The sequence below is a fragment of the Montipora foliosa genome, chromosome 6, assembly GCF_036669935.1.
Source record: "Montipora foliosa isolate CH-2021 chromosome 6, ASM3666993v2, whole genome shotgun sequence".
NCBI lineage: Eukaryota > Metazoa > Cnidaria > Anthozoa > Scleractinia > Acroporidae > Montipora > Montipora foliosa.
In genome coordinates, this window is record NC_090874.1 from 57,459,752 (window position 1) to 57,472,334 (window position 12,583).

At 40.4% G+C, this 12,583-nt stretch overlaps 1 protein-coding gene across 1 annotated transcript in view; it reads right to left on the minus strand.

The window, feature by feature from the left end:
* Positions 1 to 12,583, minus strand: part of LOC138007886 (nuclear pore complex protein Nup205-like) — a 38,350-nt gene continuing 25,767 nt past the window's right edge. The window contains exons 26-34 of the mRNA XM_068854993.1: positions 10,967 to 11,227; positions 9,489 to 9,627; positions 8,421 to 8,504; positions 7,516 to 7,685; positions 6,310 to 6,439; positions 5,833 to 5,967; positions 4,347 to 4,441; positions 2,076 to 2,141; positions 1 to 1,088 (exon numbers count right to left, since the gene is read on the minus strand). Of these exons, the coding sequence (XP_068711094.1) occupies positions 966 to 1,088; positions 2,076 to 2,141; positions 4,347 to 4,441; positions 5,833 to 5,967; positions 6,310 to 6,439; positions 7,516 to 7,685; positions 8,421 to 8,504; positions 9,489 to 9,627; positions 10,967 to 11,227 (1,203 nt within the window). The 3' untranslated portion in view covers positions 1 to 965. The remainder of the gene's footprint in view (positions 1,089 to 2,075; positions 2,142 to 4,346; positions 4,442 to 5,832; positions 5,968 to 6,309; positions 6,440 to 7,515; positions 7,686 to 8,420; positions 8,505 to 9,488; positions 9,628 to 10,966; positions 11,228 to 12,583) is intronic.

Sequence of the window (12,583 nt, forward strand, 5' to 3'; positions counted from 1 at the left end):
AGACGGAAACAATGACTAGAGTTTGTGTTTTGTGTTGTTCGATCACTAAACCAATGAAAATGAACACAGGAAATGAAACTCGAAGCAAGGAAACTTTGTGCCAGATGTTCAAGGTCTTGCTGGACGTCCAGATATTCGGCTTTGATTGAAACTCACTGTCGCCTCTAGCTTCACGAGGAATCATGCAGCCACGACATCGAACTTCGAATATTCATCACTTATTCACCGTATCAGCGTTTACCCGTGAGCAGAGTCAGGCGACAAACGGCTGTGAACACTTGACATCTATATTCTCGCTTCACCAAGACAAAATGAAGACCAAAACTACATTCCATCACTCCCCGTCAAACGGAGATAAGGAGCTTTAACAGAAATCCATTGTTTTAATACACTAGGCGATGAATGATACTCAATACAAGGTCAAACTCGATTAGGAAAACGGCAGGAATACACAAATTACACGGTCACAAAGAGAAAGCCGGAGAGTTTTCTAAGAACACTAAGTCGTTACCAGCTTGGAGATTTTCTGTTCCCTTTTGACTGTATGGTAATGCCAGCGAGACGAAGTAAATAGCTCTGCCTATTCTTGGTCACCCTCTACAAACGACGACATCAAATTACAAATCCTACTCAGTCTTCCGCAGCCAATGCGAACACGTGACGATGAATAATTTATTATTCTCTATCTTTCAATGCTCCTTCAATTGGAAACTGAAGTATCTACAGTAGCATTGAGGAAGCTTTGGTTTTCGTCGCCGTCGTTTTGTTACTGACCGAGCAGCATAGGTTATTTATTCCGCCCTCATTGGATACGAGATCACAGAACCTAGCACGTCGACATTAAGGGTAACAAAAGGCCATATCATGCCAACCAAGTTTGGTACGCGTCAAGTCTCCAGCGATATTCTTGTCCAGTCTCCACAAATGCGGAAGCGATCCTTGTCTCCAGACACTGATCTCAAGTTTCATCGTAATCCGCTGGTAATGGCTTCATTGCGTGCAGACGTCCCGTGTATTGTCAAGAGCCCTTTAATGCGGCGCACAATAACTTGAAGAAAACTGAGTCTGGAGCGTCCCTTCCCGTGCACCTAAGGACAGAGAAAGAATGCCTGACTTTGGCAAGACCACTGCAGTTCATTAGCTTTACTAAGAGTACATTAACATTATATTCTTTGGTTGTTTGCATCAATATCATTGAGTGAGGTTTCGACAACCTGAGCGGCAGTCGTCTTCAGAGTCAAGTAAATTTGTATAACAACAGTAGATGGTATATAAATACTCTGGTCACTGATGTGATTGGTCTACGAAGTCGTGATGTTATGATGGATGTCAGGTTGTCAGGTTGTCAAAACGTCAGTCAATGTCATCCCGAACAGTCCTTCTCAGGACTACACTCACCCGGACGATTGTTCTGCATTTAAATTATGAAAGGTGCCTTAGTCAGATGACTATCCAGTTACATCAAGTGAAGCTATGATCCTCGCAGTTATGAACGCAATTTTAGCAATTGCGTAGAGAGGCCTGAAAAATTTAGGACTTCAACGGGGTTTGAACCCGTGACCTCGTGATACCGGTGCGACGCTCTAACCAACTGAGCCATGAATCCACTGAAGTTGGGAGCAGGTCATTCGTGGGTTCCAAAGTTCCCGTGATGAATGAATCAACGATGAAATGATATATGAAATGAATCATATACTGAACTGAATTTGTCGGGCTTCTCTACGCATTTGCTAAAATTGCGTTCATAATTGCGAGGATCATAGCTTCACTTGATTTCATATCCGCACTTCAATATATGATTCATTTCATAAATCATTTTATCGTTATCCAATTACAAGCCGAAGACGGCCTTCCCTGGCCTCTGATTGGCCAGTAAATACTCACACATAAGAATGCGAGACATTAATCTTTTGGGATCCTTGCTGTTCATTTTTCGAAAACAAATTTTGGAAAAGTGACTCAAAAGGGAATGTGAATCTTTCCCTTTGAATTTCGGCCACTCCTCAAACTACATCCAAGGCCAACTTCATCATCTAGTTAATTAAAAATCTCCTACAAGACTACTTCTTGGATACCTGTTCGATTTCAACAAGTTTCTTAAAAAAGGGCTCCGTCAGCGTGCTGATTGACTCTCTTTTCAGCTACAACAACAACATAAGACAAATAACGATTTTAAGCGAAATAGCAGAGTACGCTAAAAAAGGCAAGCTTGCCTATGGAGATTTGTGGTCAGGTTTTCGCAAACAATAAAATGAAGACCTTAGAAATTGAATACACGGTGCTTTTCAATGGTTTATTGAGTGATCTGTCATGACCACGTAGTTTGCAAAAGAGCCTCACTACGTCTCAAACAATGTAAACCAGTGTCCCCAATTAGTGCTCCAGCACTAGAACGACCAGACACTTCAACAAAGTTCCTTTCCTTCCTTTTAGAGGTAAGTACCACCCCTTGTTACTAAAGGTAACAAACAATTATTATATAGTCAGATTGTGTTTCTGATTGGTCAATAGTAGCATACTGTGTTTCTGATTGGTCAATGACGAAATGTAATGCATAAATAGGTTACGGAGTGCAATGGAGGTTACAGAGTGCAATACAGTTGCTATGGAAACACAGCGATGGTGTAATTTTGTTGAGTATGTAAGATATTAAAAAAAAATTGGTATGAACTTGCTTGTGCATTTCTCAAATTGCACGCGCCAAAAACATCAATTGTGCCCATAAATCACGAAATGCACTTGCGTTCATACGATTCCCTAGACTTAGCTCTTATTAACCGAGAAGGAGGTCTGTATGGAAGAATCTTGACCGAAGTCAAGATTCTCTCATACAGACTGACTAAGCTCGGTTAACAAGATGTTTATTATATGGCAAACAAGAACAATTTAATTCGTTTATTGTAACTGGTTTGTACTGAGTGACATTTTGCTTGCGAACGACGATGATTGGCGATGAGCTGAACTTAATTCAGCCAAAGTTTGCTTGTCCTCCTTACCTTTTTTTCTCATCACACTTTTTGGCACTTGCTCATTTTAGTTTGCCAGTTTTTCACCGCAAAAGATTACCGGTCTAGTTGCCTGTCTAGATGGGAAATCTAAACCGCAGTCAATATCAATTTCAGCCAATCAAATTCGTGAATTTGGTAGTTCCCAGTCCTTGTGAGACAGAGCCATATAATAAATATAAATATAAAAGAATTTGACAGGAAAAGTAACGGTATGTCCACTTTTTAGGCAAATTATCTTGAAGGTTTGTAAGTCATCTTAGTTGAGAATACAGATAAGTCTTTCTTGCGTTAGAAGTTCGTGATAAGAACGTGTCGTGAAATACAGCTTCCAGCAAATTATTTTAAGGAACAGACAACATGAGCGGGCGCTTCCACTGTTAAACTCTTTTAGTATCTACTAAAACTGTGGATAGCGTTGAATGCGCGCACTGATTGGTTAATCAAACTCCAAATAACCTTTGCTGTCCACCCTCTTGCCGGCTCGGTAAATATCCAACGCTAGCCACGGACACTGAGGTGAATAGTTGTTTTAGTATATACTAAAACAGTGAGATAATACAGCCCAAAAATATGATTTCAATACATCTTATTCGATGGTTTCACATATAATACGCGCGGATATTTTGCGAGTTGCGTAGTATTTTTCCGACCCCGCAGGGGCGTATTATATGTTAAATCATCGAATAAGAGATTTATTATTCCACTACAAAAAGGTGTTATATTGCTTCAATTTTATTTGGTAAGAGTGTTTCTAAAAAAAAATGTATCATCTGTCCTTCAGGGTGCTTGTGAAAGAGAGAAAGCAGCACAGAAAGACAGCCAAATGTCCTTTATTCCATTGTATAAACGAAATGACAATTGACAAGTGATGACGAGCTAAATTCTCAGGCTTTTTATCGTATTGAAAACAATTTCTTTGATTGAAAAACTGCCGTTCCGTCCGTATTTGCTCTGTTCTAAACCGGTCAAACCGGGACACTACAGTGTATTACCGTCTCATAGTTTGGGCGTTCTCTTGACCAAATATGGCAAAATGGCATAACAGTGGAATAATAAACTTATTTATTCCTGCAAAGATTACAACATTTTCGGGCGCAAATTCCGCGCGAGTTTCTCGGAGGTGAATAGCAAAGGATATCCGGAGTTTGATTAGCCAATCAGCGCATGCGTTCAACGCTATCCACTGTTTTAGTATATACTAATATTATTTATCGGAAGCTGATTTAGATTTTACAGTTTACAAGCTAAGTATATTTGAACATCAGTTTATCAGGTTCATTGTCCAACAAAACGCAATCCCGGCAATCGGTCTAGGAGACCTTTTCAAGCCCTACTTACCGTCTCGATTTCCTCGCGTGTAACACCATCTCCAAGATGTTGTGTTTCAAAGGCAGGATTGGAGGAAATCGAATCTCCAGGTGGCAAGGTCCAGTCTGCACGATATAACAGAAATATATTTAAAAAAAAATAACATCTTATTGGCTCCACGGAACATGGCAAAAATAACAAATCCGCAGCTGAACAATAATAAACACTTAATGACTGGTCCCAAGGGAAACAGTTCATTTTGTTTCCTGAGAATCTCAATGTTTCCCCGAGGCGCATCCGAGGGAAACAAAATGAACTGTTTCCCGAGGGACCAGTCATTAAGTGATTTGTTATATAGCACAAAAAGAAAAACGAGCAATGGCAACAACAATGGTGGTCGTCGGTCAACATACGCGGGTAACAGTGCAATGTTACCCTCTGACGTCATAGAGTTTGCACTGTTGCCCGCTCAGAGACTTTTGGCGGGAAACAGTTTTATTGTTAGAAGTCATGTGACCTCGAAGTAACCAATGAGAGCACGCGCTGTTGGAGGAAAATTCAGCTATCTAACAATAAATAGTGCGAAAGGTAAAAGTGATCCTCGCACTTTGAGCAACTGTGTTTTTATAGACACCTAAACAATTCGGGCGGCTTTAACGAGCTCTGCGATGCCGGTGCGATGCTGTACTAACTGAAGCTCTAAAGCCACTAAATTGGGAGCAGGTCAATTTGCTGGGCTCATGTGTTCCCGTGAAAGGATTTGATGAATGAAATAAATGTATATATATTTTTGTGAAGTGTGGGTTACAGACGAAGCCATCTGAATTTATCACTGAGGTGTCTATAAGGGAAAATTGCATAAATTGTTGCATAGCTGAGAATCAAATCAAATGTAAGAGTATTTCAAATTTAACGAAAAATAGCAACAGTACGCAAGCTGCTTTGACAAAAGAAAATTAGCTTGGAAATTGAACATACGCAAAATAAAGGGGGCACATAAACATCTTATAACATGTTTTCGCCTCTACTATAAAGAGTATTTTTTGGAGAATTTTTGCTGCATTTTGACGTACCCGTAACCGCGTAAAAATACAATAAACGAGTAAGAATATTTCACGTTACTACTAGTCATACATCTTATAAGTGATTTATTGTCCACCTTGTACTCGAAACATAGAACTTATGAGAAAAAAATCTTTTTTTGCGTGAAGCGCGAAGTGGACTAGCTCGAATGGTTCGTATGTTCCCTTCTAGTCCTTCCCCACTGCAGTAATTTTTGTTTTCTCTTTTAGTATGTAGTATATAGTATGTAGTACGAATTGTTTTCTCTAATGCAGTGAAAATGGAATAAATAAATAAATAAATAAATAAATAAATAAATGTGATCGGATTTGCAACGGTATATATAACCAACAGAACAAATAACGAAATATCCCATATCCCTTACTATTTGTGCTCGTTTGCTGAGTTCACTTAAAGATTCCTGTGGATAACAAAACCATTTCCCCCAGAATACCTTGAAGTCGTCTCATTCGACTGTCTGTCAGCGTAGGACCACCACGCATGCGTCGTTCCTCGTCTGACGGGATGCAATGTAAGAAGTAGAAATCCAGGTGATGCCAGATGATGAACAAATAATTCTCAATAATGTCTGTTGCCAGAGTCAAGGGTAAATTCTTGTTCTCGTTTGAAAGCAGTTATTTCAATCCGAGTGACTGAATTACGATCGTTTCCCTTTGACCGACTAACAGAGATTCTATTTCAACGCACGAAAACGCGGAGAACGTTTAATAAGCTTAGACAAACATGTCGTTGCAAAGGTTCTTCTTAAGATAAACGAGTTTGAAAGCTTTTACTTCAACTTCTGAAGCACCGCACCATCGATTTAGAGAATTCGGAAAGAGAAACTACGGCCAACTTCCTCTTCCTACTTTTGACTATGGAGAAAGCAGGGTTCCCGTTGCATAAAGCTTACGTTCAGATCAAAAGATACACAAGAGAGACGAAATCTCGTTTTCCTTAAAACGTACGATCTGTGTGAGGCATTTTTGCGCCAGTTGATGTCTCTGCTGAGTGGAAAGTCTCTCCTGGACAGCTCCGCGGTTGAACTCAGCTTGGCTCAGCTGAAAAAGATAACACGTCGTCAAAATTAAGTTAGCCCCTTGCAGGAAGAAGGCGCGAGCTTTGGTACTGTAAAAGTGTGGCTGAAGAGTTGTCCCGGGTCATGATCTTAAAAAACAATTCCCAACGGTGATTCTAACCCCAAAACTCCAAATTATCAGGTGTAGCACAGAAAACAAACGGCCAAGATGAGGGGGAAATGTACTTCCCATGGGTACACGCATTGTTGCTATGTTTGGTATTTGGATCTGTCAGCTATTTATAGAGTGGTTTCGCTCATGTGGCCATGCAGCAGCCATATTTGAATAGTAAAACAAATGGAAGAATTTCCATAAAAATGGAGTTCAATTCCCAAAAGAATACTGTTTCTTTGTTTCACTCCTCTAACATGGCCTCCTTAACGTCATATGAACACACTCTATGATTTGTAACATTCACTTGACGCCAACCATCCATCTCGGTCACTTTACTCCTGGTAGTTTTTTTTCCTCGGTCGTTACATTGATCCTTAGATAAACTTCACGAGTGTTAAAGGAAGCGTAAGATTGCACCTGTTTCCTCCAGTGTTTATATGGGAAATGTTTTCTATAAGGCAGAGCGCAGCGCTAGAGAATAGACCACGAAAATTCAATTTTATCAAGCAAGTTCACTTGATAAAGGAAAATTAATCACCGTAAGCGAGAAAGATCTGTAAGCTGACGTTTCGAGCGTTGACCCTTCGTCAGAGCGAATTCAGTATTGGCTCTAACGAGCCAGACATTTGCTAAAAGCAGAGAATTTTATATACATGCAACTCTGACAAAGAACCGATAATAGGAGGGACATTTACATGGCTTTATAATGCAATAGAAGAAGCGTCAACATTGACTTTCGTTAAAATCTGACCGTTAATGAAATGAGTTCCAATAAGCTGAGAATGAGACTGGATTGCAGGCTGTCTAACGGCCTTTAGGGTGAATGGGTTAATGCACAGCTTCTCCGCAGCTTACATGTTTAAAGTTTTATTTGCACTGATAAACGAAACTACATTTAACGCAACTCTCTTTTGGGCCATAGAAGACGATTAAAAAATCCATACTTCTCTCAGTTCATCGCTGGATAGCTCAGTCAGGTTCTGCAGCTTCAACTGCGTCTGCGAACATAACTCAGCTGTCTGTAGAATCTGATCACTGCATTTTTTCACGAATGACACAGGCAGACCAAGACTAATCGGTCGGTATGTGGACAGTGCAGCCACGGGACGAGCAACTAACAAGAAACAAACGAATACACGGCCTTTAAAAAAAAAAAGAATAAAGTATTTAACAACTAGCCTGGGATTTCACAGCTTGGCAAATAAGCATTTCCTTTGTAAATGGTATGTGAAGTCTGTCCATCATGTTAGCATGGGTTCCTCGAATCGATTCACACGCGCCTTGGGTAAAAGGTACTCACCGCCCACCTGAGTAGACTCACGTCGGTCTCCAAACTTTTTTGAACGGAGCAAAACGGCTTACTATTACTTGAGATTATACGTTAGTGTTAACTGTGGTGTTGGGATATTCAAAATGCGTACTTCTGTTCCCAAAATAACTTAAATAAAGTATTTGTCGATGGTGACTTGGAAATAATGGAAAAAAATACCGACTGAACACCGTGGTCATTCGCGACCACTGAAGAAAAATCCAGCCGATAGTAAGAGCAAAGCCTTGACAAAATTGTTGATTCATATTTACTTCCTATTCCATCACTGTAAAAACTCTTTATCATGACGTAAAATATAACATTACGGCACCCCTCCCCCACCAAAAACAAAGCTGAGACGCCGCTGCATTATTTTCACTTTGTTCTGAGCAACATTGTCTTGGGGGTGGGGTGAAGTGGGGCATTGTTAGTCTACGGTGCAAACGTTCGAGAAATGCCGAAGTCATTAAATCTTTTTGTCTAAGATTGCAGTCGCCCTTGTTAACGGAAGACACCGCCGATTATCTCCCACTTTCTTACCTTCCCTGTTTGAGCGAGAATCCCGAGACAACGACTCGGTCAAACTGGGTGCGAATAGCACATGACAATGAGAGGCGACTGAGCCTGGCGAAAGAGACAAAGAGACGAAAATTGAAACGAGGACAAGTTAGAGCTTTTATTGGAGTTAATAGAGCGGTTTTCAATTGAGTGTCGAAAGTAATTAGCGAATTACTTTGGTTTTGCATTACTTCACTCTGTGATTGGTTCCAAGTTCTCGCGCCTCTTTTTCAATCAATCAAAAGTGGAAGCAAAACCAATCGTGGCTCGCGCGTGCACATTTTCCCGCGATTTGTGTCGGCTACATGTTTTGATTGGTTTACTGGGTTGTCTCCGTCCTTTTTGATTGGCCAAAGTAATTACTTTGGTTTTGGTTGTGGTTTTACGGCACTCATTTGAAACCGCTCTATGCTGGAAGGCATTTAATTAAAAAAACATGAATGTTGGAGTCAAAACTCTACAGCAATGGATTTCTGCTACCAGGGTCTAGAAAAGTTTCATTTTTACAGAAAAAAGAAAAAGCTGGACTTCGACAGCGTAAATGTTTTGGTCCAAATTGCCGTCCAGGCAAAAACATACGTACAACAATACAAAAAAAAAAAAAAAAAAAAAAGGTAAAGTCTCCGCTTACGAGCCAGAAGGCTCGTCAAGAAATATTTAAATCTAAAATGAGAATGTACTTTTTTGTCTTAGCAGCAGACCTCGCCATGGTCTCGGATGGCAGACTTGGTTGACAAGCGGAAGACAGAACGAAATTATTAGTTAAAGCAACAACGTAAATTTGTCTAGTCCCTCGAGCATGACACAAAAAATTAGGAAAAGGAGCAACGGTAGAAAATGGGAAAACGGGAAAATGGCTCACCAAAACGGATTGGAAAAGCTAGAACATCACGCAATTCTTGCTCCCATATTTCGCTGGTCAAAACACACAGTTACACCACAAGAAGACCACACGGCAAGCGAACCAAGACTGTGCCATCCCCCCTTGTTCTAATATGGTAACCGTTTAAATTTTTTTTACGATCTCAAGTCTTTTATTTGGGAACCAACCTGTCGCATTCATGACTGTCTTGCAGAAGCCAACAATGTTGGAACAGATTCGTTGCAATTTTTCGGTAGTTTCCATAGCAATCAAACTGTACTTGGCACCAGGTTCCTCGTTGTGCTGTTCCATCACGGATTTGATGATCTGAACATTGAAAACGAATGTTACTTTATACCGATTTTCATCACACAAATAGAACAAATACAAGCCATGCTTGATAAGAACCATTCAAGACATATTTTTAAACAAACTTCTTTGCAACAGTTGAGATTGCATCCTAAATTGTCGACATTTTTTTATGAAAAGGCCAGCTGAACAAAGTGGAAGTCCCAAATCTTGGAAAATGTAACCAGCAAATGATTGATTCTTAACTGTGAGGATCTTTCGCCTGGAAAATCGTTTCACAACCACAGTTCCAATTTATTACTTACATATTCTTCTGTCGTGAAAAGAGGTATGCGGTTCGTCGTTTTTATCCAAGAAGACTAAGAGCTCTAGCTTTTTTTTTGCAAATGCAAGAGAAAAAGAGCGAGGGGAAAAGTACTGAGACGCAGTTATATTCACCAACTTTGGTGAAATTTACGCAAGTAATAATTTTTGAGAAGGGAAGTCGCTTCCTCTTGACGTCCACCACTGGAAACGCGAAAAATTGCATTCACATTTCTTGCGACAGAGCGTGCATACTGCCCATGTGGACGTCTCTGGAAAGAAACTGTTGTTTACATTTCCTTCCAAACTAACTACTTGAATTCTTGTGTTATAGGCCGGACGGATCTTCGTCCTTATAGTGACCATTCACCTCTTTTGGTGGATGTCAACACCGTTGTCCCCGGTTCTTTTAAGACCCTTGTGTTAGCACAATTCCCCAAGCCCGAGACCCGTGCACCAATTACCGGAGGATGCCCTGTTTCTTAAGCCAAACGATTAACAAGATTTACAAAGTAAAAAAAAGTTTCAACCCCTCAACTTAAAGTGTCCATCACTTCACAAACCCTTTCGCCTCAATAATTCTCTGCATTCAAGTTGTCTAAAACTAATTATTTCGTGCGCTTAACTGTCTCCTTCGAATTCAACGTTTTAGAGGTTCCTAAGAAGTGGAGAAAGTAGTTGAAATTTTATCTACCAGCGCGAAAGGAAGAAGAATGGGTTTAATACCGGCTTGCCGTCACAGACAACCTTGCATTGGGAGGGTTATTTGATAACGGCGATGCAAAGTAATATGTGACGTCACAACATATCGAGCCCATTTCCCTTCATTGGCTCAGTCATGGCTGAAACTGGGACCACGTTTCCCCAAAAGAAAACTGACTTTTCGATAAAAAGTAGTAAAACAACATAATATATTTGGGACAATGTCGGAGAATGAGCAGAATGGAAGCGTTCGTTGAGGTGATGGGCACTTCAAGTCTTCGGTCGAGTAAAGGGACAACGATTTATCAGAGCAACAAAATTTGACGTGGAAAGGATGAACTACTCAACAAACCTTCTCCCAGTTTTCACTGGTAGAATATCTCGGTAATAAGCCAATCATGAGACGTTGGATCCTCGCCAGGGGTCCTCTGAGTTGGACTTGCTCTTGCCCCAGTTCCTCATCAACCATCAGATTGGCTTCAGTCAGTCTCATGTTACAAATGATGCCAGTGGCAAGGCCCAGCTCCTGCAGTGATCCGGATGTGTGTACCGTTTGGCGATCTTGAAGAACGCTCAAGAAAACATCCACGTGGGACACCACAAAGTGCAGCACCTGCATTGGACAAAAGCCATTTTAGTCACCATGTGGCATTCGCCATGATATGGAGGCAGTGTGGCCGAGTGGTTAGGGCGCTTGCCTTGAGATCCGGAGATTCCGGGTTCAACTTCCTAGCTGCACTTGTAAATAGGCCAGTTGGGATTCTTAACAGTTGTTGTTGTGTTCTGTTGTTTCGTTGATTGTTTCATTGGCCCTGAAAAGCCCCTCATGGGGAGCGGTCAATTTTAAAGTGTGTATTGTATTGTATAATGGCGTCTGCGTAAAAAAAATGGCCCTCCTTCCCTCCTCCTGACAATTTGGATGCAATAGATCACCACATAAATAGAGGATATTACACGGTGGCGAGAAGATATGAATTTTATGTTCGAGTGGCAAGAACATAAAATTCATATCTTCGAGCCAACGTGTAATGTTCTTTTTATTATATGGAAACTAAATATTCAATATTTCCGATTTTACTGTGTTTCAAAGTAGTCAAGTTTTACAAATACGGCTGGGCTTTATAAAAAAGGCGGGATAAAAAAAGGCGGGAATCGTGACGTCATTGAACGATACGACACTCACAAAGGTGACATACGGAAAATAAGCCACTCGGGTCCCGGATGAAGTGGCGTATGGAATCTACGAGTGGTTTAGTTCCCAGTAAAACACTCTCCTCCATATAATAAAGTGAATTAGAAAACAGTCCTAAGAAAATACGCGCGCTGATTGGTTAAAATTCGTGTTTCTATAACTCGATGGAGACACAGAACTAGCGCGAGCTGTTGACGTAGTGATGGCGCGAGCAAAGAGAATTTACATTTTGATAATTAAGAGTTAACAAGCTTTTCTAAATTTCTCGTTTTCTTAAACTTTCACTCGTGTTTCTATAACTCGATAAAAACAAGGTACATGTTTTCGATTTCTTAAATACAGGGCATATTTACTAGTGTAAAAAAAAATCGATTTCAGTTTATCATGGTATCTCAATAATTAACGTTCCGCAAAGACTGTAGATCATGACACCAGCTATCATAAATGACAAAATTATGGGGCTCTGCTTTCAGAGTTATGCTAAAAATATATCAACAACGAATTTTTTATCTCACTTTTTCAACAAAAGTATTCAACTGCCCTTTGAAAAATTTAGAGAAGTGGATAACTGGGCTATTACCATGCTGTTTGAGTATTCAGAATTCAGACAGCGTACACTCGAGCAAAACTCCCAAATCTGTGACCACTCCGGAACATTTTGATAACCGGATTCGTTTTGGGGGTTTACACACAAAACACCAATCCCGTATAAAAGGATCCGATCTTCTCAAATGTCGCTGTCGTGACTGTTACCTTAAGTAATGGTCAATGCCTGTG